This window comes from Oncorhynchus tshawytscha, linkage group LG06, assembly GCF_018296145.1.
Source record: "Oncorhynchus tshawytscha isolate Ot180627B linkage group LG06, Otsh_v2.0, whole genome shotgun sequence".
NCBI classification, from domain to species: Eukaryota; Metazoa; Chordata; class Actinopteri; order Salmoniformes; family Salmonidae; genus Oncorhynchus; species Oncorhynchus tshawytscha.
In genome coordinates this window covers 17,255,400-17,281,510 of record NC_056434.1, presented here as the reverse complement: position 1 = coordinate 17,281,510, position 26,111 = coordinate 17,255,400, and the positions used below count along the sequence as shown (strand labels likewise).

General features: G+C 41.9%; 1 protein-coding gene and 1 pseudogene across 3 annotated transcripts in view; one reads left to right on the top strand and one right to left on the bottom strand.

The window, feature by feature from the left end:
- Window positions 1–9,432: 9,432 nt before the first annotated feature.
- Window positions 9,433–17,709, top strand: LOC112253272 (annotated as a pseudogene).
- Window positions 17,710–20,954: 3,245 nt separating this feature from the next.
- The window catches only part of LOC112252155 (dipeptidyl peptidase 9-like), a 33,436-nt gene continuing 28,279 nt past the window's right edge, over window positions 20,955–26,111 (bottom strand). For all 3 annotated transcript variants that reach the window (XM_024423144.2, XM_042323035.1, XM_042323036.1), the window contains 6 exons: window positions 23,559–23,704; window positions 23,267–23,413; window positions 23,024–23,176; window positions 22,543–22,685; window positions 22,076–22,187; window positions 20,955–21,769 (listed from right to left, as the gene is read on the bottom strand). In XM_024423144.2, coding sequence (XP_024278912.2) covers window positions 21,677–21,769; window positions 22,076–22,187; window positions 22,543–22,685; window positions 23,024–23,176; window positions 23,267–23,413; window positions 23,559–23,704 — 794 coding nt within the window. In that variant the 3' untranslated portion in view covers window positions 20,955–21,676. The remainder of the gene's footprint in view (window positions 21,770–22,075; window positions 22,188–22,542; window positions 22,686–23,023; window positions 23,177–23,266; window positions 23,414–23,558; window positions 23,705–26,111) is intronic.

The following is a 26,111-nucleotide window of genomic DNA, read 5'->3' as shown; positions in this document are numbered from 1 at the left end:
AAGCAAGATTTCTGACTTTCACAGACCTCTAACTTCTTCTTTAAGATGTTCCTCTGTCCTCCACTTGTTACCTGTATTAATGGCACCTGTTTGAACTTGTTGTCAGAATAAAAGACACCTGTCCACAACCTCAAACAGTCACACTCCAAACTCCACTATGGCCAAGACCAAAGAGCTGTCAAAGGACACCAGAAACAAAATTGTAGACCTGCACCAGGCTGGGAAGACAATCTGCAATAGGTAAGCAGCTTGGTTTGAAGAAATCAACTGTGGGAGCAATTATTAGGAAATGGAAGACATACAAGACCACTGAATCTCCCTCGATCTGGTGCTCCACGCAAGATCTCACCCCGTGGGGTCAAAATGATCACAAGAATCGTGAGCAAAAATCCCAGAACTACACGGGGGGACCTAGTGAATGACCTGCAGAGAGCTGGGACCAAAGTAACAAAGCCTACCATCAGTAACACACTACGCCGCCAGGGACTCAAATCCTGCAGTGCCAGACGTGTCCCCCTGCTTAAGCCAGTACATGTCCAGGCCCGTCTGAAGTTTGCTAGAGAGCATTTGGATGATCCAGAAGAAGATTGGAAGAATGTCATATGGTCAGATGAAACCAAAATATAACTTTTTGGTAAAAACTCAACTCGTCGTGTTTGGAGGACAAAGAATGCTGAGTTGCATCCAAAGAACACCGTACCTACTGTGAAGCATGGGGGTGGAAACATCATGCTTTGGGGCTGTTTTTCTGCGAAGGGACCAGGACGACTGATCCGTGTAAAGGAAAGAATGAATGAGGCCATGTATCGTGAGATTTTGAGTGAAAACCTCCTTCCATCAGCAAGGGCATTGAAGATGATATGTGACTGGGTCTTTCAGCATGACAGGATCCCAAACATACCGCCCGGGCAACGAAGGAGTGGCTTCGTAAAAAGCATTTCAAGGTCCTGGAGTGGCCTAGCCAATCTCCAGCTCTCAACCCCATAGAAAATCTTTGGAGGGAGTTGAAAGTCCGTGTTGCCCAGCAACAGCCCCAAAACATCACTGCTCTAGAGGAGATCTGCATGGAGGAATGGGCCAAAATACCAGCAACCGTGTGTGAAAATCTTGTGAAGACTTACAGAAAAGGTTTGACCTCTGTCATTGCCAACAAAGGGTATATAACAAAGTATTGAGATAAACTTTTGTTATTGACCAAATACTTATTTTCCACCATAATTTGCAAATAAATTAATAAAAAATCCTACAATGTGATTTTTCTGGATTTTTTTAGCACATTTTGTCTGTCATAGTTGAAGTGTACCTATGATGAAAATTACAGGCCTCTCTCATCTTTTTAAGTGGGAGAACTTGCACAATTGGTGGCTGACTAAATACTTTTTGCCCCACTGTATACACATAAATGATGATTATCTAGTTGATTTTGCCAGAAAAAAACAGTAAGAGGATGACCATTGGGAAAAGTTGGCATTGTTGTTTCCTAACTGACTCAGATTTTCCATGAGTGCGCTATCCTCAGCTATGTAATACTGAAACTGCTTGTAAGGAAACCAAATTGAGCAATTACTGGATTATCACACTCTCCCCTGCCATAGGCAGCAACCAAGCTTGCTCTGTCATAAGATTCCAGACTCTAAACTACCATCAACAACTATGGCCCAAACTTCTTCTTCATATTAACATATTTTCCATATGGCCTGTAAATTAGCCAAAGGGATGACAAGGGATATACATATATTACTCTATAAATTCAGGGGAGTCCTTAGTTATAATTTCATCTGCTTAAAGTTGATGCCTAAAGGCATCAATAAGTCATAAAATCCATTGGATATTGTGTACTGGCAAGAGAAATTGTGTCGTATCCTATCTACTGTAAGACAAGAAACCAGTCATTTTTAAAGGACATGCTAAAGTCCAAAATGGAGAGAAAAACATATGTTATATTTGTCGTCCTGGTAAAAAGGACTCAGAGTATTGGATTTGACAGACAGAAAGTTATTTTAAATACCTGAATGAGTTGAACATAGTCATGTTAAAAACCCCTAGAGTCATAACCCCTCTGAAATCTAATTAGCATAATAGAAAAACCCCCATCAAAATCTGTCTGTTTAAGAGATATCTGTTATCTTGCATGGGCTGCGTCTCAATCCACCACATCCACCAATGGTGGCCTTCCGCATCTGCGGTGGAAGGTGGCCGAGCTACAACAGGGTTTGTCAGACCATGAGACATCCCAAAAATCGGTATGCTCACGAAAATGTCTAGCGTCTGAACAGTTTGTCCTACAAAACTAATATGACCCCTCTATGGAAGTGACTTTCACAAAAAAAAAATGTAATTTGTTTTGCTGTAGGATATACCCACAAGCCTCACAAGACTCATCTGAAGGTAGCCCGATACGAGCATATAAAAAAAATGTAAAGGATGAAAGTCAAAATATTAGTTATGTCCAGTCCATTTCACCCTGTGGAAATCTCTTTGAGTTGGGTTTGGAGAAAAGGTGAATGAAAAATCAAATGACTGTTTTACCACAAGTCCTGGCTCATCAGACTGAGGCAGAGCGATGAACCAATGAACTTCACCTGAGAAAAATAGATGTCTGAACTGAGGCGCAGTGAACTAAAGTTGAATGCAACAGGGGTAAGAGTTTAATACATTTCCAGGATACAGTGACTGAAATTGGGCAGAATGTAGGAGAGTATCTTCATGTCACGCCACAGTTGCAACATCATGGGAAAATCTATTTGATTAGCTGAGCAAGGGTTGAACATGTGTGTATAACAAAGTTCTAAGTAATGGTCAATGTTTGCTCCAGCAGGCATTCCACTCATGACACTTATCTTTTAAAAGTAAGAAAATTCCAGTTGAATTCAGTAGACACGAGGTATTTCTTACCACATCTACAATTAACTTGGGGTGTACATTGATTTGTGGACTGTATGGTGTGCATGTATGGTGTATGTTACCAATTGACCATGTAAGGGTTAAGGTCGGGGTAAGGGTAGCGGGTAAGGGTAGTGGTTAAGGTTAGGCATTAGGTTAGGGATGTCCCAATAACCCTGGACAGCACCAACTTGATAGTATTTGGTCACATCACAAAATAGATTTTTCAATTAAAAGAGGCAACAGGTCAATTAACAGTGATATAGAGAAGATAATCTAGGACACAGTTCATATAAGGCCTATAGAAAGACAGACAACATGCAGAACACAGGTACTATACATTTGGAATCTGGGTGATGGGTCAACATGAAGGTGAATGGAATTTCAGTTCCTGCATTGAAAATAACAACTGTGGTTGCTAACATAAAATGTCAATTCCCCCACCACACCCCCTGAAATAAAACAAGTGTAACCATGTGTTTCATGGAAAGGCGTATATACAGTGAGGGAAAAAAGTATTTGATCCCCTGCTGATTTTGTAAGTTTTCCCACTGACAAAGAAATTATCCGTCTATAATTTTAATTGTAGGTTTATTTGAACAGTGAGAGACAGAAAAACTAAGTACTAAGTCATGTTTTGCAGAGGGGTCAAATACTTATTTCCCTTATTAAAATGCAAATCGATTTAGAACATTTTTGACATGCGTTTTTCTGGATTTTTTTGTTGTTATTCTGTCTCTCACTGTTCAAATAAACTTACCTTTAAAATTATAGACTGATCATTTCTTTGTCAGTGGGCAAACGTACAAAATCAGCAGAGGATCAAATACTTTTTCACTCACTGTAGTAATGGTATATCTACTGTCCTCTACTCTTCAGCAAAATAACAATTTGTGCAACTTGATGTTAAGATATTGAATGATCCCATTAAATCAAAACTAACAATGTGAGCGTACATTAAATCAAAAATCATAATCAAGGATTAACACATTTACACTTAGAAGCCTGTTTGTGGGTTTATAGATCTGAACTAATCAGTCATAGAACACTCCAGCTGTGCAGGTCTAATCAGAAACAGCCATGGAAGTAAACTCAGCAACAAAAAAATTAACATCTCTTTTTCAGGACCCTGTCTTTCAAAGATAATTCGTAAAAATCCAAATAACTCCACAGATCTTCATTGTGAAGGGTTTAAACACTGTTTCCCATGCTTGTTCAATGAAGCATAAACAATTAATGAACATTCCCCTGTGAAACGGTCATTAGAGGCCTTTCTACTGACTCAAAAACAGCAAAAGAAAGATGCCTAGGGTTCCTGCTCATCTGTGTGAACGTGCCTTAGGGATGCTGTAAGGACACATGAGGACTGCAGATGTGTCCAGGGCAATAAATTGCAATGTCCGTACTGTGAGATGCCTAAGACAGCGCTAAAGGGAGACAGGACAGACAGCTGTTCGTCCTCGCAGTGGCAGACCACGTGTAACAACACCTGCACAGGATCGGTGCATCCAAACATCACACCTGCGGGACAGGTACAGGATGGCAACAACTGCCAGTGTTACACCAGGAACGCACAATCCCTCCATCAGTGCTGACTGTCTGCAATCGGCTGAGAGAGGCTGGACTGAGGGCTTGTAGGCCTGTTGCAAGGCAGGTCCACACCAGACATCATCGGCAACAATGTTGCCTATGAGCACAAACCCACCGTCGCTGGACCAGACAGGACTGGCAAAAAGTGCTCTTCACTGACGAGTCGCGGTTTTGTCTCACCAGGGGTGATGGTCGGATTCGCGTTTATCGTCGAAGGAATAAAGGTTACACCGAGGCCTGTGCTCTGGAGTGGGATCGATTTGGAGGTGGAGGGTCTGTCATGATCTGGGGCGGTGTGTCACAGCATCATCGGACTGAGCTGGTTGTCATTGCAGGCAATCTCAACGCTGTGCGTTACAGGCAAGACATCCTCCTCCCTCATGTGGTACACTTCCTGCAGGCTCATCCTGACATGACCCTCCAGCATGACAATGCCACCAGCCATACTGCTCATTCTGTGCGTGATTTCCTGCAAGACAGGAATGTCAGTGTTCTGCCATGGCCAGCGAAGAGCCCAGATCTCAATCCCATTGAGCATATCTGGGACCTGTTGGATCGGAGGGTGAGGGCTAGGGCCATTGCCCCCAGAAATGTCCGGGAACTTGCAGGTGCCTTGGTGGAAGAGTGGGGTAACATCTCACAGCAAGAACTGGAAAATCTAGTGCAGTCCATGCGGAGGAGATGCACTGCAGTACTTAATGCAGCTGGTGGCCACACCAGATACTGACTGTTACTTTTGACCCACCCTTTGTTCAGGGACACATTATTCCATTTCTGTGGAACTTGTTCAGTGTGTCTCAGTTGTCGAATCTTGTTATGTTCGTACAAATATTTACACGTTAAGTTTGTTGAAAATAAACGCAGTTGACCGAGAGGACATTTCTTTTTATTTTCTGCCTCAAGATGCTGATACAAGACTCCTGCCGCATGATACCATCTTCACCATTCACACACAAACCTGCAAAGGAAAAACAATAATGAGAGTTATTATTGCTGTGGTAGAAATCTAGTCTTCACAATCCCACACCATACCAGGGCCATATGGTATTTAAATGTACATGGCTTTGCACAATACTTGGGTCGCTCCACCAATTCTGTGCCTTTTGAGAAGTGTAACTTGGTCAAAAGAGACGTTTGATTTCACCTAATTTTAACATTCAGACAAAGAGCACATGTTCAACTTCATAAAAAACAAGTTTGCTCATCAAGAGTTTAAATAAAAAATGCTAGAAAAAGTAACAGATGACAATTTTTTCTTAAACCAGCCATAAATCCCCTTGTGACAGGGGGAATGGAAGCTTGTTATGTACAACAGGAACGCAAGATTTACACACACAAAACAATATACACACACACACACACACACACACACACACACACACACATATATATATATATATATATAAGCTGGTCCATCTATGTGTAACAGAGTTGTAGATGCTGGACCCATCCCATTTTCCACCACAAAACACCAGAAAACATCAAAAGACTAAAACCAGCTCATATTGCATTTTTTTTTCCCAAAAGGAATAGTTTCACCATATTAAAACGAGACTTTAGTTCACTTGTGTTATCCTTAAAATGAGGGACAGACATAAATTAATCACTAATCACATGAAATAACTTAAGCAACTAAATAGGGCCCTACAATGATAGCGAAACTTGGAGACGTGTGTTAAAAAATGCTTAATTTTGCCACTTTAGCAAATGTTTTTTTGGGGGGGAATTCTCTATTGGTTTATTAAAGGGCACTTCATATAAGAACATTGGTGCACAATTTCTACTTAAAATATCTAGAAGGAACTCATTTCGTGGAATGACCCACTTATTCTTTAGAATGCTGTGACATTTAAACCTATGGTTGGGAGCGTTTGCGTCTTGTGAAGGTTTCCTACACTGCTTATGAAATTATTTTGATCATTATTAGCTACATAGGCCTTATACCAGAGTAACGACAGTGGCTCAGTACCGGTACCCCCTGTATATAGCATATTTTATTGCGTAACTTTTTTTAAATGTATTTTTTACTTTAGTTTATTTAGTAAATATTTTCTTAACTCCATTTTTTGAACTGCATTGTTGGTTAAAGGGCTTGTAAGTAAGCATTTCACGGTAAGGTCTACACTTGTAGTCAGAGCTTGTGACAAATAACATTTGATTTGAATAACCAATGCAATGACCTTGAAACAATGTTGCACTGTACATTGTAAGTACCTTTATCTATACTGAACAAAAATATAAATGCAAATGACCCCTTTTTCCTCCCCCAATTTTTGTGATATCCAAATTGGTAGTTACAGTCTTGTCCCATCGAGAGCCATGCGTCCTCTGAAACACTACCCCACCAAGCCGCACTGCTTAACATACAACAATTTCAATGAGTTACAGTTCATACGTATTTAGGAAATCAGTCAGTTGAAATAAACTCAGACCCTTATCTATGGATTTCACATGACAGGTCAGGGGCACAGCACAGTCATGGGTGGGCACAGCACAGCCATGGGTGGGCACAGCACAGCCATGGGTGGGCATAGACTCACCCACTGGAGAACCAGGCCCACCCAAACAGAAATAGTTTGCCCCCACAAAAGGGCTTTATTACAGACAGAAATACTCCTCAGTTTCATCAGCTGTCAGGGTGGCTGGACTCATCCGATCCCGCAGGTGAAGAACCTGGATGTGGGGTTCCTGAGCTGATATGGTTACACATAGTGAGGCCGGTTGGCCGTACTGCTGAATTCTCTAAAACGACGTTGGAGGTAGAAAAAGAACATTACGTTCTCTGGCAACAGCTCTGGTGGACATTCCTGCAGTCGGCATGCCAATTGCACACTCCCTCAAAACATGAGACATCTGTGCAATTTTAGAGTTGCCTTTTATTGTCCCCCAGCACAAGGTGCACCTGTGTAATGATCATGCTGTTTAATCAGCTTCTTGATATGCCACACCTGTCAGGTGGATGGATTATCTTGGCAAAGGAGAAATGCTTAATAACAGGGATTAAAAAACACATTTGTGAACAACATTTGAGAGAAATCTGCTTTGTGTGTGCAGAAAAATTCTGGGATCTTTTATTTCAGCTCATGAAACATAAGACCAACACTTTACATGTGCGTTTATATTTTTGTCCAGTATAGTTTGGATGACTTGACTTAAAATCACTTTGCAAACTAGTATGCAAAACATACAATTTGCAAACATGTTCAGATTTACATAATAGTTTGTGTGATGTTTTTTTTTTTACTATGAGAAATTACTCAAACTTGCAGGAAGCAATTGTTATTACTGGGTCAGGAAAAGTGTAGGTTCATCTAATTACAATTAAGTTGCATCACAAAATTGATCATTGTGTTCTGGTGTGCATAAAAAAACACTTCCTGGACACTAGTGGATTAGAGGTCAACAACCACAGTATCTTGACCTACAGTATCCTAGCAGTACAAGGTGACATGCAGGATGGCAGTCCAGGATATGCGTCTTTAAAACACCATTCCCCAATTTCGGGCTACAGGTAATTTTATATATATATATTTTGTTCTTGGACATAAATGACTGTAAAATCACCAGGAAACGAACTCAAAGTGATTTTAATTAAAAATATTTGTTCCCAAGTATTCCCCCACAGAGGCATGTGATCATATCACAATGTAATCAAGGTTTTAAATTACTCTGTTTTTCTCAAATATGTTCATCTGTTTAGAATCCTTTCGGTGAATTTTCAGCGCACAAATGATTTATAACTATGTTCCGGCCCCGACCACCCATTCAAGGGGCGGAAAAAATGGCTGAATGGAATAGGGGACCCCTGCTTTAATGTTTCCCTCAGTTTTGGAAACACACTTAGGATGCTTATTACGTTGCATAAACAGAAGTGCTTTTTTATTCCCCACAGGAACTTTTCTGGTTTCAATACAGCACTATGTTCTCTTCAGTCTCTTGTTCCACACAATGGTTTCTAGTCAATATAACCTCTTGAGAAAAAGGTCATGCAACTTGTCTGCAACCGAAGACGGTGTCAAAATGCTACAATTCACTGACATATGGAACTTAAGCATCATATTAATTTTAAATAGCCAACTACACAAATACACAGTAATATGTATAAAACCATTTCATAAAAGTACTTAAAGTAAAATTCTTAGTCAAAAGTACCATTGATGGAACAGAAAAACAATAGTATTAATTAAATAAATATCCTCACAAAATGTTTGGCATAATAGATCTATCAAAACAAACGTGTGTCTAATGCAAATCAAAAGCTGTCACCACTTGCTTCGTCAAATTGATATTCCCCAAAATACCACTATTCTCTGAGCCTGAACTTCCCCTACTTCACACACGGCCTCTGTTTGAAATCAGCTTTCCAAAACACATAATGATGATCATGACTGTCCTGCTAGCTTGAGTGCACCAGAATAACAGGATCTAATAGGATAGGCTGTATCTGTTGTGCAACACTGCTAAACAAACAATAATGAATGTGAAACATAATTTAGTTTAACAGCAACTTCCTTCAGAGATGAGGTGAAAACTAACTTCCTTAAAAGGAAAATCAAGATAGATAAACACATCTCATATCTTCTTTCCCAAAATACTTTCAGCAATAAACATTTTTGTTGAATATGGCCCAAAGATTGGGAAAATGGGACCTGATGAGTCTCTGCTTGGCACTCAGCATTGAGATAGAACAGCGTCCTATCCAGGGGGTGTACTTGTACATCAAGCTGCCTCAGGCTACTGAAACTCATTTGAGACGTTCTGGATCACACAAGCCAAAGCTACTCACTTAATTTTTTTATAACGTCACACAATGCATACTGGTCCTGTCAATAATGTACTATGAGGGTGTATTAGACCGCTTATTGCTCATCAAGGTCCATGTTCCCTAAAAGAATGTGACTAGAGGGACAATGGAAAGTTAGACTTTGCTTGCTACACCCCTACTACCCGGGGAGCATTCAATCAGAACTGCCTAGTATCAGCAGCATGTGACCAACAGGATATATAAACCTCTGAGGCTATGTAACAGAAGAAAGAACAAGACTTTTCCAGCTGAGCTGAACCAAGATCAGCATTGTTGCTTCGACCAAAGACACTAGTGAAAACAAAGATGAAGCCAACAATGGCATTCCTACTGCTGTTAGCGGCCGTCTTGGTGCATATGGGGACCAGTTTCTCATTTGGGAGAGACAGGGCTCAGTACGCCTCCTGGATGACGTGAACGTGGTGGCCCACTAGCTTCTCCAGCTGGGCCAGGCCCTCAAAGAACACATCGAGAAAACCAAGAGGAGAGGCACTGAAGACCAGAGCCCAGGAGATGGTGGTGAACATGTCTGCTGAGGTGCATGCGAGTGCTGAGGAGCTGAGGGCAGAGCGCCAGAGAATCCACACCAGGATGGACAGGCTAGAAGAGCGGGTGGATGGAATGCAGCAAGGATGGGGGCTGAAGCTGAACAACAGCAGTAACAACCGCATTGATGATGCCAACTTCATCCAGGTAAGAGAACAATCTGCCACTTTTTCACAATACACTGTGGGTGAGATCTAAAATATTATCGGGGAATAAATCTTCCATTACTTAATTAAATATGATTAATAACATGCTAAATGGAATAAAACAAAAATGTTAGAGGTCCAAAATATAAAGTTAGCTGCTGACTCACATCATAGGGTTCCAATACTTGTGTATTTAAATATTTTCAAATAATGTGGCCCGAATCAACTACTTCTATGGAAGAATTTTAAAGTAATTTCAAATACTTTCCTATAAATAGTAGGCTATTTGAAAGTATTTTCAAAAAACATAATTCAAATACAGTACCAAACAGACCTGGTTCACATGCATGACTATTTTTATATTTCTATAAATACTGTGTATTTGAGTAATTTCAAAGTGTATTTCCAACTACATTCTAGTTGTTTAAAAAAAAGATTGAAATACTTCCAAATGTCTTTAGAAGTCATTGAAGTACCCTAAATAGTATTTGAACACAGGTTTCACTAACATTGACAGTTTGATCTTGTGATGGACAGTGAAGTTATACAAGTCAAGCTTCAATATACTGCGATTACGGAAGGTACATCTGTGGCCCACATTATCAATATAGTCGGAAGAAGAGATTGGGAATAACGAAAAACAGAAAACAGATCTCATTTATGTCACCTCTTTCCTCAGAGGTTACTGGAGGCACAGAATAAACGGATAAATTACTTGGACAGAATAAGGCAACAGCAGGACAAACTGGGGAAACAGAACATGCACCTACAGGCACTCCAGGGCGAGGTATGTACTGTACAATAACCCCTATTGCGTGTAGGTGTGTGTACAATATCTGATGGAACATGTTTGTCTTTTCCCTCAGGTTAAACAGAGGAGAGTGAAGTCCGTTGTCAGGCGGAAACATCAGGAAATGGCAAAGAAGGATTACACTAAAGGAGTCGCTTCTCTAACTGGTAAGCCTAATACATCATAATAGAATATGGACATCAAGACCTCTGCAGGCTTTTATTGACAATTACATGAAGTTGGTGCAAAGAGTCAATATTTGCAGTGTTGACCCTTTTCAAGACCTCTGCGATCTGCTCTGGCATGCTGTCAATTCACTTCTGGGTCACATCCTGACTAATGGCAGCCCATACTTGCATAATCAATGCTTGGAGTTTGTTAGAATGTGTGGGTTTTTGTTTGTCCACCCGTCTCTTGAGGATTGACCACAAGTTCTCAATGGGATTAAGGTCTGGGGATTTTCCTGGCCATGGACACAAAATGTCGATGTTTTGTTCCCCGAGCCACTTAGTTATCACTTTTGCCTTATGGCAAGGTGCGCCATCATGCTGGAAAATACATTGTTCGTTACCAAACTGTTCCTGGGTGGTTGGGAGAAGTTGCTCTCGGAGGATGTGTTGGTACCATTCTTTATTTATGGCTGTGTTCTTAGGCAAAATTGTGAGTGAGCCCACTCCCTTGGCTTAGAGGCAACCCCACACATGAATGGTCTCAGGATGCTTTACTGTTGGTAGCGCTCACCTTGTCTTCTCCGGACAAGCTTTTTTCCGGATGCCCCAAACAATCGGAATGGCGATTCAGAGAAAATGACTTTACCCCAAGTCCTCAGCAGTCCAATCCCTGTACCGTTTGCAGAATATCAGTCTGTCCCTGATGTTTTTCCTGGAGAGAAGTGGCTTCTTTGCTGCCCTTCTTGACACCAGGCCATCCTCCAAAAGTCTTTGCATCACAGTGCGTGCAGATGCAGTCACACCTGCCTGCTGCCATTCCTGAGCAAGCTCTGTACTGGTGGTGCCCCAGTCCCGCAGTTGAATCAACTTCAGGAGACGGTCCTGGCGCTTGCTGGATTTCCTCGGGCGCCCTGAAGCCTTCTTCACAATAATTGAACCGCTCTCCGTTGAAGTTCTTGAAAATCCAATAAATTGTTGATTTAGGTGCAATCTTACTGGCAGCAATATCCATTTCTGTGAAGCCCTTTTAGTGCAAAGCAATGATGACGGCACGTATTTCCTTGCAGGTAACCATGGTTGACAGAGGAAGAACAACGATTCCAAGCACCACCCTCCTTTTGAAGCTTCCAGTTTGTTATTCGAACTCAATCAGCATGACAGAGTGATCTCCAGCCTTGTCCTCGTCAACACTCACACCTGTGTTAACGAGAGAATCACTGACATGATGTCCGCTGGTCCTTTTGTAGCAGTGCTGAAATGCAGTGGGATAGTCTTTGGGGGGATTCAGTTCATTTGCATGGCAGAGAGGGATTTTGCAATGAATTGCAATTCATCTGATCACTATTCATAACATTCTGGAGTATATGCAAATTGCCATCATACAAACTGAGGTAGACTTTGTGAAAATTAATATTTGTGTCATTCTCAAAACTGTTGGCCATGACAGTAGACATTTATCTTTCAGTCCTTTGTATATAGTCATTGATAAACATGTGCATTGCCATAGACCAGGTATACCCAAAGTGGGGTACGTGCAATGCCATTTGGGCTAAGCAAAATATACACTGCTCAAAAAAATAAAGGGAACACTTAAACAACACAATGTAACTCCAAGTCGGTCAAACTGTCCACTTAGGAAGCAACACTGATTAACAATAAATTTCACATGCTGTTGTGCAAATGGAATATACAACAGGTGGTACTTATAGGCATTTAGCAAGACACCCCCAATAAAGGAGTGGTTCTGCAGGTGGGGACCACAGACCACTTCTCAGTTCCTATGCTTCCTGGCTGATGTTTTGTTCACTTTTGAATGCCGGCGGTGCTTTCAATCTAGTGGTAGCATGAGACGGAGTCTACAATCCACACAAGTGGCTCAGGTAGTGCAGCAGCTCATCCAGGATGGCACATCAATGCGAGATGTGGCAAGAAGGTTTGCTGTTTCTGTCAGTGTAGTGTCCAGAGCATGGAGGCGCTACCAGGAGACAGGCCAGTACATCAGGAGACGTGGAGGAGGCCGTAGGAGGGCAACAACCCAGCAGCAGGACCGCTACCGCCACCTTTGTGCAGGGAGGAGCACTGCCAGAGCCCTGCAAAATGACCTCCAGCAGGCCACAAATGTGCATGTGTCTGCTCAAACGGTCAGAAACAGACTCCATGAGGGTGGTATGAGGGCCCGATGTCCACAGGTGGGGGTTGTGCTTTACAGCCCATCACCGTGCAGGATGTTTGGCATTTGCCAGAGAACACCAAGATTGGCAAATTCGCCACTGGCGCCCTGTGCTCTTCACAGATGAAAGCAGGTTCACACTGAGCACATGTGACAGACGTGACAGAGTCTGGAGACGCCGTGGAAAACGTTCTGCTGCCTGCAACATCCTCCAGCATGACCGGTTTGGCGGTGGGTCAGTCATGGTGTGGGGTGGCCTTTCTTTGGAGGGCCACACAACCCTCCATGTGCTCGCCAGAGGTAGCCTGACTGCCATTTGGTACCGAGATGAGATCCTCAGACCCTTTGTGAGACCATATGTTGGCCTTGGGTTCCTCCTAATGCAAGACAATGCTAGACCTCATGTGGCTGGACTGTGTCAGCAGTTCCTGCAAGAGGAAGGCATTGATGCTATGGACTGGCCCGCCCGTTCCCCAGACTTGAATCCAATTGAGCACATCTGGGACATCATGTCTCGTTCCATCCTCCAACGCCACGTTGCACCACAGACTGTCCAGGAGTTGGCGGATGCTTTAGTCCAGGTCTGGGAGGAGATCCCTCAGGAGACCATCCGCCACCTCATCAGGAGCATGCCCAGGAGTTGTAGGGAGGTCATACAGGCACGTGGAGGCCACACATACTACTGAGCCTCATTTTGATTTGCTTTAAGGACATTACATAAAATTTGGATCAGCCTGTAGTGTGGGTTTCCACTTTAAATTTTGAGTGACTCCAAATCCAGACCTCCATGGGTTGATAAATTTGATTTCCATTGATAATTTTTGTGTTATTTTGTTGTCAGCACATTCAACTATGTAAAGAAAAAAAGTATTTCATAAAAATATTTCATTCATTCAGATCTAGGATGTGTTATTTTAGTGTTCCTTTTTTTTTTAAAGCAGTGTATATTTTTTTCCATTTCTTCACCCCCCTCGCAGAGTAGCCTTGGTTTAATGTTATTTTTGGCAGTGACACATCTAGTATTCAACGAAATAACAACAATAAAAAGGGTAGCCTAGTCAAATAACTAACGTCCAATCACATTAACCGTTACTCTCTCGCGGGAATTCCACTAACGGTCCGTAAGTAGCTGCTACCCATTCCGTTTGCTCGAAAATGGATAAACGGTTAAAAAAATAATAATAAGTAGCTCCTGCGTTCATAAGAGACAAATACCAGATCTACTGGTAGTACTGCTACTACCAGCAGTACTACACCTGCACCTGTCGACATCAAGTTGTTCTGCTTCCACGAGCACATCCAAATGCTAGCATCAGTAATTCACCTTTTGTTGTTAGCCCAGCTAGCATGGACACTGGCAGTTGTGAATCTGATGCAGCCGAAGTGCTACTGCCCCCTTACCTGGGAAAGCACCGAGCAACAGACAGGGAAGTTGGACCATCAAAGAAGCTCAAATATGAGGAGAACTACATTGATTTGGGGTTCACTTATATTGGGAGTAGTGTCTTTCCTCAGCCCCAGTGTGTTATATGTGCAAAAGTACTCTCGCACAACTCGATGAAACCTTCACTTTTGTGCAATTTGAAAAATAAGCCACAGGAGTTTGAGCGAGAATTAAGACTACGTTTGAGTAGTAAGACATGTAAAAAAGCAACAGATACCATTAATAAGAAGGGGCTAGAAGCGTCTTATATGGTGAGCTACCGAGTGGCTAGGACAGGCAACCCCCATGCTATTGTGGAGGACTAAATTCTTCCTGCTGCCGCAGATATGGCTGGGACAATGCTGGAGGAAAAGGCAAAAAAAAACTATACAGACAATGACTTCATCAAACAACACTGCTTCACGACGCATAAGTGCCATGATAGGCGATGTTTTGAAACAATTACTGCTTCGCATACAAGCCAGTGAATTTTATGCGTTACACTAAATACAGGCACAGACTGTGTGGGAAATTATTTAAGACTGAGACTCCAATACAAACCAACAGAGTTATGAGCATACTTTCAAGCACACCCTTCTCATTAACCTGTGGTGAGTTCACAATTCTTGATGACCAAATAAGGTTGTGTGTGCAAGATGTTTAAATAAAGAGCAAAATTATTGATTATTATTTGTGCCCTGGTCCTAACTTTGTCACTTCCCACGAGCCGGGTTGTGACAAAAACTCACTCATTCTTATGTTTAATAAATGTATCATACAGTGTGTGTGTGGCAGGCTTGCAATGATGGTAAAAAAAAAAAAAAAAACATTTCAGAGTGCTCTGACCCTGGTGCTAGAGGGAGTACGCAGCTGGAGGTTGAATGTTTGGAGGGGTACGGGACTAAAGTTTGGGAACCACTGCCCTAGACCCATTATACAAGTAGCCACCGAATAAGTTTAATGAATGGTTACTGATCAACATGTTTCGTTTTTGCTGTTTCAGAGTTGGCCACGGACTGCCATGAGTGAAAGGGGAGAGAAATAATGGAGTGTACACCATGCAGCCTCGCAACTCTCAGCCCTTTGACATCTTCTGTGAAATTACTGCTGAGTGAAAGGAAAACGAACTTGGTTGCTCTAAACTTCGATATCGCCAATGACTGGAATTTGTCCTGGCGGATACAGGCTTCTCCGAGAAAAGTTACTTTGCACTTAGAAAACCCTGTCGGCTGTGGAACAATTGGAACATTACTTGGCTAATTCCTTCTCTTCTCTTCCCGTCTTTTCTTTTACACAAGGTGGATGGACAGTCATCCAAAGACGGCAAGATGGATCCCAAAATTTCAATCAATTATGGGAGGCCTATCAAAAAGGCTTTGGCAGCCTGAAAGGTGTTATTTCATTAGAGCAAAAGTATATGGAAACCCTTTCAATACAGCCAATATTCATGTTTAAATAATGCACACGTTCATGTGAATAATCTGGATTCTAATTCTCTTTTAGGCGAGTTTTGGCTGGGACTGGACAACATCCACAATCTGACCAAACAGGAAGAGCTCACATTGCTGGTGGAGCTGTCTGATTGGATGGGAGAGGCTCAGTCTGTGCAGTATACATTCCAATTGGATGGAGAAGAGAGTAACTACACCCTCTACCTCCGAGAGTTCATGTGATAGACTGGAAAGTGGCTTAACCACCGGGCCCTCAGGTCTGTCCTTCTCCATTATTGACAGAGACAACGATCTGAACACAGACGTCAACTGTGCCAAGCAACTCTCAGGTATTTTAGTGTTTCTTGAACATTTTACTCTAAAAATGTCCCTTTGTTTTACCTCACTGAACTTATCTAAAAGTATGTTTTCTAACAAGTGTTTTGTTTCCTCATAGGTGGCTGGTGGTTCAGCAACTGCGGCCAATCCAACCTGAATGGCAAGTACTGTAGAAAACCCAACATAATTCAAAGACGACAGCAAAGGAAGGAACTGATATTTTGGAAGACCAACCATGCCCTGGGGACCACTGTATTGAAGATTGCCCCAGCTACAGTGGATCACGGTTATTATTAGTCCTTCAGTATAAAAATAGTATACAAAAAGTGTACAATATTGAGCCTGTGAGTTTAAGAACTTAATTTCCCACCGTCAACAAGATGTCAGCAGAATTACCATGAATTTTGTTGTTCATAACATCTGCTTTTGTGTAGCAATCTTGCAAGAACATCTCATTCACTTTGGATCAATGTCTCAGTGGACACTATTTCAGTCACATCGCCTGATACATTGTAGCACTTTACACCCTTTGGAAGGGTCCTACTGTTTATTTTAGTTGTTATACTTTGTCAGTCGAATGTGAGAAACTCAACGTCATATTGTCACTTCTATACTTCCAATAGTAATATATTGTACATTAATATCCATTTTCAAAATTCTTTGAATGAAACTACTTCAAACAAAATATCTTAAAGAAATGTAAAAGTGACAGTTATATTTGCAATGGTTGATTGCTTGGGTGAAATGAGTCCTTAAATCTATGACTTATTTTGTCTGGATCCTTAAGGTTTATAGTTGTACTCAAGATGGCACAAAGAATCATAAAACATACCGCTCCCCTAGTGAAATAAAAAATGATACAACCGCTTCACTTAAAATTACAGATACAAGCACAACCAAGCTTAGTATTCCCCAAGTTATAAATGAAGGGTTATCATGTCTAATTTGCATAAATGGCCAACACCCCATAGAAACAGAACACAGTGCATAGAACATAAATTACAGACACCCTTACAATAAAGGCATAAGAATTCCAGGGGTTGTTTTTGTACCATATGACTGATAACGGAGTTACAGTGCATTCGGAAAGTATTCAGACCCCTTGACTTTTTCCACATTTTGTTTTACGATACAGCCTTATTCTTACCCCCTTTTCATAATATCCAATTGCCATCTTGTCTCATCTCTGCAACTCCTCAACAGGCTCAGGAGAGGCGAAGGTCAAGTCACGCGTCCCCCAAACATGAACTGCCAAGCCGCGCTTCTTAACACCCGCTTGCTTAACTTGGATGTTAGCCACACAAAAAAAGTGTGAAACAAATCTAAATATATTTTGTATTTGAGATTCTTTCTTGGGGCGGCAGGGTAGCCTAGTGGTTAGAGCGTTGGACTAGTAACCGGAAGGTTGCGAGTTAAAACCCCCGAGCTGACAAGGTACAAATCTGTCGTTCTGCCCCTGAACAGGCAGTTAACCCACTGTTCCCAGGCCGTCATTGAAAATAAGAATGTGTTCTTAACTGACTTGCCTGGTTAAATAAAAGGTTTAAAAAAAAGTAGCCACCCTTTGCCTTGATGACAGCTTTGCACACTCTTGGCATTCTCTCAAACAGCTTCATGAGGTAGTCACCCGGAATGCATTTCAATTAAGCTCAAGGATCGGACACTTTTTTTCAATTTTCGCCTAAAATAACACCCAAATCTAACTGCTTGTAGCTCAGGACCTGAAGCAAAGATATGCATATTCTTGATACCATTTGAAAGGAAACACTAAAGTTTGTGGAAATGTGAAATTAATGTAAGAGAATATAACATTAGATCTGGTAAAAGATAATACAAAGAAAAGAACATGCTTGTGTCATCTTTGAAAATGCAAGAGAAAAAGGTCGCTATGCATTAGTCCAGGTTAGGCACAATTCTGGCCACTAGATGGCAGCAGTGTATGTGCAACATTTTAGAGTGATCCAATGAACCATTGTATTTCTGTTCAAATTGATGTATCAAGACTGCCCAAATGTGCCTAACTGGTTTATTGATACATTTTCAAGTTCATAACTGCTAATCGCATAAGCCTATGTTAGCTCAACCATCCTGCGTTGTGTGGGGGGGAGGCACCGATCCTGTAACAGGTGTGCCTTGTAAAAAGTTAATTTGTGGGATTTATTTCCTTAATGCATTTGAGCCAATTTGTTTTGTGACAAGGTAGGGGTGGTATACAGAAGATAGCCCTATTTGGTAAAAGACCAAATTCATATTATGGCAAGAACAGCTTGAAAGTTTCTTCAAGTGCATTTGCAAAAACCATCAAGCGCTATGATGAAACTGGCTCTCATGAGGACCGCCAATGGAAAGGAAGACGAAGAGTTACCTCTGCTGCAGAGGAAAAGTTCATTAGGAGTTACCAGCCTCAGATATTGCAGCCCAAATAAATGCTTCAGAGTTCAAGTGACAGACACATCTTGACATCAACTGTTCAGAGGAGACTGCATGAAATCAGGGCTTCATGGTTGAATTGAACTACTAAAAAGGACACCAATAAGAAGTGACTTGATAGGGCCAAGAAACACGAGCAATGGACATTAGACTGGTGAAAATCTGTCCTTTGATGTGATGAGTCCAACTGAGATTTTTGATTCCACCTGCCGTGTCTTTGAGACACACAAGAGTAGGTGAACGGATGATCTCTGCATGTGTCTCACCGTGATGGTGTTTTGCTGCAATTTGACCAAGGAGAGGGATGGAGTGCTGCATCAGATGACCTGGCCTTCACAATCACCCGACCTCAATCCAATTGAGATGGTTTGGGATGAGTTGGACTGCAGAGTGAAGGAAAAGCAGCCAACAAGTGCTCAGCATATGTGGGAACCCCTTCAAGACTGTTGAAAAAGCATTCCAGGTGACTACCTCATGAAGCTGGTTGAGCGAATACCAAGTGTGTGTCCAAAGCTGTCATCAAGGCAAAGGGTGGCTCCTTTGAAGAGTATCAAATATATTTAGATTTTTTTAACACTTTAGGTTACTACATGATTCCATGTGTTATTTCATAGTTTTGATGACTTCACTAATATTCTCCAATGCAGAAAATAGTAAAAAAAATACATTTTAAAATCCTTGAATGATTGACTGGTACTGTCACTATTCAGACCCTTTATTCAGTACTTTGTTGAAGCAACTTTGGCCGCGATTACAGCATCAAGTCTTCTTGGGTATGATGCTACAAGCTTGGCACACCTGTATTTGGGCAGTTTCTCCCATTCTCTGCAGATCCTTTCAAGCTCTGTCAGGTTGAATGGGTGGGGAGCGTCGCTTCACAGCTATTTTCAGGTCTCTCCAGAGATGTTTGATCGGGTTAAGTCCGGGCCACTCAGACTTGTCCCAAAGCCACTCCTGCACTGTCTTGGCTGTGTGCCTAGGGTCGTTCTCCTGTTGGAAGGTGAACATTCGCACGTGTCTGATTTCCTGAGCGCTCTGGAGCAGGTTTTCTCCATTCATGTTTCCCTCGATCCCGACTAGTCTCCCAGTCCCTGCTGCTGAAAAGCATCCCCACAGCATGATGCTGCCACCACCACCATGCTACACTGTAGGGATGGTGCCAGGTTTCCTCCAGATGTGACACATGGCATTCAGGCCAAAGAGTTCAATCTTTGTTTCATCAGACCAGAGAATCTTGTTTCTCATGGTTTGAGAGTCCTTTAGGTGCCTTTTGGCAAACTCCAAGCGGGCTGTCATGTGCCTATTACTGAGGACTGGCTTCTGTCTGGCCACTACCATTAAGGCCTCATTGTTGGAGTGCTGCAGAGATGGTTGTCCTTCTGGAAGGTTCTACCATCTCCACAGAAGAACTCTGGAGCTCTGTCAGTGACCATTGGGTTATTGGTCACCTACCTGACCAAGGCCCTTCGCCCCCGATTGCTCAGTTTGGCCAGGTGGCCAGGTCTAGGAAGAGTCTTGGTGGTTACAAACTTCTTCCATTTAAAAACGATGGAGGCCACTGTGTTCTTGGGGACTTTCAAATGCTGCAGAAATGTTGTTTTTTTACCATTCCCCAGATCTTGGCCTTGACACAATCCTGTCTTATAGCTCTACGGACAATTCCTTCGACATCATGGCTTGGCTTTTGCTCTGACATGCACTGTCAACTGTGGGACCTTATATAGACAGGTGTGTGCCTTTCCAAATCATGTCCAATCAATTAAATTGACCACAAGTGGACTCCAATCAAGTTGTAGAACCATCTCAAGGATGATCAATGGAAACAGGGATGCACCTGAGCTCAATTTTGTGTCTCATAGCAAAGGGTCTGAATAGTAATGTAAATAAGGTAACTGCTGTTTATTTTAAATAAATTAACAAAAATGTTTTAAAAAATGTTTGTTTTTTTACCTTTGTCATTATGGGGTATTGTGTGTTGACTGATGAGGGAAAAAAATAAAATAATCAATTTTAGAATAAGGCTGTAACGTTAAAAATGTGAAGGGGTCTGAATACTTTCCGAATGCATTGTACATGTGACCCTATTGATTGTAAGTCAGTAAAAGTTATCAAAAGCTAAAGAAGCCTGCTTCTGAGGCGACAAGCTCAGCAAAGACTTGATCACTAGAGTGAAATGGCATTGGAGATAGTCTTAATGACTTACTACATTTAGACACTCGTTATAAAAGAAGAATTCCTAAAAATACTTTTTTTATTTTAATACACACTTAAAATACCAGTTGCAGGTAGTGTGTGGTTTCCGTCCTCAGCGGCCACACCATTTGGCTCACCACACAACACTGTAATCCACCATGATTTACAACAGCACAGTCCAAAGTATGAACAAAAAAATCATTTACATTTGAGTCATTTTCAGATGCTCTTATCCAGAGCGATCAAAAGTAGTCCATATACTTTCATACTGATCCCCCTTGCTAACAGGGTGTGGCACAAATATCCCAAATAAAAACAGAAAATCACTCCATGATGCTAACGAGCTCTTTTTCTCAAAATGCTCATGTTTGCTCTATATTTTCTACTTCTCTCCTTCTTTGCAGTCATTGTCCAGTTAAAAACTGACAGGTGACGACCCTCTGCTCTCGGCATGGGAAGGGGTTGGTAGCATGGGAGGGCTTCTCCAGGCTGTTATAAAAAATCTTGGTTTTTAGGATGCAAATCGCAGATGGGGCACAGTGTGTTTATCACAGGTGGCACCTTAATTGGGGAGGACCAGCTCATTGTAATGGATGGAATGGAATAAATGGAATGGTTTAAAATACATCAGACATGTTCGATACCAATCCATTCACTCCATTCCAGCTATTATGACCAGTCCTCCACTCACCAGCCTCCTGTGGTATATGTGAAGGGGCATGGTAACATTGGGCAGTGGTTCTGTTCATTCAACTGCAGCCCTCAGAGGTACTGCTGGAGGAAGTGCAGCAGCATAATCTCATAGTGCTCTCCAGACTCTGGGCAGCGGATGCTGTGTCTCTCATTGGGGTAGATCTGAAGAGATGGAGACAAAGGAACAGATGGAGGAAAGAGAAAGCCCCCGGAAAGGAAGCACCTGTCTTCCTCATTTATAAAATGTTTATTTTAATGTGCTCTGAAAAGAGGCCTTGAAAAATAAATGAGTCCCACACTTCTTCTTTGCAGCGAATGCGTTTGTTTGTTTTCAACAACGTGTCAGCCTGGGAAAAGGTTCCACTCCACATATTCAATTCTCTCATCATCGCGCGCCATTTTATACAATGAAGTTGAATGAACACTGTTGTCTGTCTGTGTACACAACTAAACCCACTGCCCTCCTACCTGTAGCTGATACGGTTTCCCCGCACGGATCAGTTGAGACACCAGGAAGTTGGTGTGGAAAAAGTGCACATTCTCGTCAAGGAATCCATGTAATATAAGTAACCGGTTAGGCCTGGGTAGGAAAACAAAATATAAAAGATTATCCCTAGAATTTTTTATTTTTTTTAAACACATTTTAATTTCCCCTCGCATCAGAACTTATCCTGGTCCCAGATCTGTTCGTTATGTATAGCCAACTCCTATGGTCATTGTCATAAGAGTTGCCTATACAGCACAAACAGAGCTGGGATCAGGCTAATTGAGACATACATTCCAAGCAAGTCTGTCCCATCAGGACCATATCAAAAACAAGTGATGAACAGTGTTGCAGGACAGCCGCACTTTGGAGTCTCTACTGCTGCCTTTACGTATTGCCTGTGAAGCACCCTGAGATTGACAGTAAACGGTAATGAATGGTGATGACTCACTCGCTGGGCAGCTTGTCTACGTGCAAGGCGACAGAACCGGCTTCGTATCCCTGCTGGTTGTTCTCAGGTAGGTCCATGTAGCGCTCCGTGTAACCGGTGTCATAGGCCATCCACACCGTCACAGGGGCACCCGCTATGGCCATCTAGACCATACAAGGACACCTCAAATCAACCAGGCTTTTAAATTAATGCTAAAATGACTTAATTTTAACTGATTGAGTGAACAGTAACCATATGTACAGTACAACCAGTCAAGATTTTGGAGCGTTAAATTCAGTTTTAGAGTCAATATTTTGAGCTTGTTGATTTAAACCAGGGCTGGGCCACATTACTACCCCTTCATGGTTCAAAGCCATAGAACTACACAGCCTGCAGTCACAATTAATTTCTTACACAGAATGCATGTGAGGTGAAGTTGTGACATAGTCCAAAGAATAATCCCCTAAAGTTCTTCAGCGGCGACTTCGAACTTTCCTCTCACCTTGAAGACGTTGGGCCTGTGGACGAGGCCCATGAGGGAGAGGAAGCCGCCATAAGACCAGCCGTGGATGGCCACGCGACTCAGGTCCACAAAAGTATAGTTTTCAGCCACGTACTGCAGCCCCTCCACCTGGTCCTCGATCTCCACCTGGCCCTGAGAACCACAGGTGAACCTAGGTGAAAGACTGACACCTACAACACTGGTGTATGGTTAGTAGAGATGTGAAGTCGTGTTACTGTTTACCATTTTGTTTTTTAGAGCCCCCTCGAACTTGAGGCCTCTCTGACAGGAGCCTCTCCCGTCAATGACCACGACGGCGTAGCCTAGTGACGCTAGCGTATTCAGTCTCAGGTACTTCACTCCTTTGTATGTGTTATTTACTAACTGCACCTGGAGCACACAACCCCCCTCAACATTAAAAACATACGAGATAAAACCTTTAACATTAATATTTTTTTTATATAACTAGCCTTGAAATCCAAACTGTCACAAACAAGACTATATTACAGAATACAAATATTTTTATTGAACAAACCTGCGGGCCTCCATACACAAAGAGGATTGTAGGGTGCTTCCTGCCAGGTACCAAGTTGTGTGGTTTGTACAACATGCCGTAGAGGTGGAACCCTGAATTCCCTGGGAAAGTAAAGATCTCTGGTGGGATGTAATCTCCTGGGCGCCCTGAGAAATAACATTAACACCAATATGAAGTCAAATGCATATCACTATCGAGGTTAACTGTAGATACTATAGATGTTCATTCCATTGGGGGAGTTATTATTGCAAGGGCAGATTCTATTGATGTGACTGCCCTGGGAAAGTGACTCATTCAACTATAAATAAGCAACATTGAATTTGCAGGGCCATTCTGTAGTCTCAACATGTGAGTTAAGTGTGATGCCGACAGCGTGCTTATGGTAACACAGTTCATTGATACATTCATGTTTTGTAGTCAGAGGTGAAAAGCCAACAGAAGATTTCAATGCATTGACCCTAGTGATTAGGGGGATACTTAGATATTACAATATTATTTTGGACGATATTATAAAATCGATACTTCACACAGAAAATATTTAGACCCCTTGACCTTTTCCACATTGTTAACTTAGCCTTATTCTAAAATGGATAAAATACCCCCCTCTCAATCTACACACAATACTCCATAAAGACAAAACCAAAGCAAAAACAGGTTGACATTTTTGCAAATGTAATAAAAATAAATAAAACCCCAGAAATACCACATTTACATAAGAATTCAGACCCTTTACTGAGTAGTTTGTGAAAGCACCTTTGGCAGCGATTACAGCATAGAGTCTTCTTAGCCCCTTCTCTCTCAATTTCTGACTGAATGACATGCCCAATGTAAACTGTCTGTTGCTCAGGCCCTGAAGCCAGGATATGCATATAATTGGTACCATTGGAAAGAAATCACTTTGAAGTTTGTAGAAATGTTAAAATAATGTCGGAGAATGTAAAACACTAGATATGGTAGGAGAAAATCCAAAGAAAAACCAAACATTTTTGAGAGAGAGACCATCCTCTTACAATGGCAAGTATAAGGTCACACTGAAAATTTGACTGCTGACACCCTGTGGAAGCTATGTTCAAGGTTTCCGGCTTGTAACTTCAAAAACAAATAAGAAATAACTGTTTTATTGGAAGGACAGTCTTGGAAATTCATGTTTGCGCAAGCCATGAAGACATTACACACCTGCTAAAATTAACTTCCGATTGAACATACTTCTTTCCATAAGAAATATTAAAGTTTGATTACATTTTAGGGTATCTGAGGAGTAAATAGAAACGTATTTTGACTTGTTGAAACAAAGTTTAGGGGTAGATTTTCGGATTCCTTTCTCTGCAAGTTGAATGGGTGGACTACTCAAATCGATGGCGCCCACTAAACTGACTTTTTGGGATATAAAGAAGGATTTTACCTAACAAAACGACACTACATGTTATAGATGGGACCCATTGGATGACATATCAGATGAAGATTTTCAAAAAGTAAGTGAATATTTAAATCGCAATTTATGAATTTAGGAAACCTGTGTCGGTTAGAAAATATTTTGATGTGGGGCGCCACCCTCAAACAATCGCATGGCATGTTTTGCTGTAATAGCTACTGTAAATCGGACAGTGCAGTTAGATTAACAAGAATTTAATCTTTCAACCGATATGACACGTATGTACCTAAATATCCATAATATTTATGATTATTAATTTGAATTGCACGCACTCCAGTTTCACTGGAAGTTGTCCCGCTAGCAGGAAGCATAGCCCTAAAAGGTTAGCCTTATTCTAAAATGGATTCCATTTTTTCCCCCCTCATCAATCTACACACAATACCCCATAATGACAAAGCAAAGCAAAAACAGGTTTATAGACATTTTTGCAAATGTATTCAAAAAATATAGATATATTTAAAAAAAATCACATTTACATTAGCATTCAGACCCTTTACTAAATGTTTGTTGAAGCACCTTTGGCAGCGATTACAGCATCGAGTCTTCTTGGGTATGACGCTACAAGCTTGGCCCACCTGTATTTGGGGAGTTTCGCCCATTCTTCTCTGCAGATCCTCTCCATCTCTGTCAGGTTGGATGGGGAGCACTGCTGCACAGCTATTTTCAGGTCTCTCCAGAGATGTTAGATCGGATTCAAGTCCAGGCTCTGGCCAGGCCACTCAAGAACATTCAGAGACATGTCCCTGAAGCCACTTCTGTGTCGTCTTGGCCGTGTGCTCAGGGTCATTGTCCTGTTGGAAGGTGAACCTTCGCCCCAGTCTGAGGTCCCGAGCACTGTGGAGCAGGTTTTCATCAAGAATCTCTGTATTTGCTCCGCTCATCATTCCCTCAATCTTGACTAGTCTCCCAGTCCCTGCTGCTCACGAACATCCCCACAGCATGATGCTGCCACCACCATGCTTATTTGCTTGACAATCACCGGTTGACTAAATTTTGTGACCACCACAGACCTAGCCACCACCATGCTTCACCATAGGCATGGTGCCAGGTGGCTTCAGTCTAGCCACTCTACCATAAAGGTATTGGTAGGGTGCTGCAGAGATGGTTGTCCTTCTGGAAGA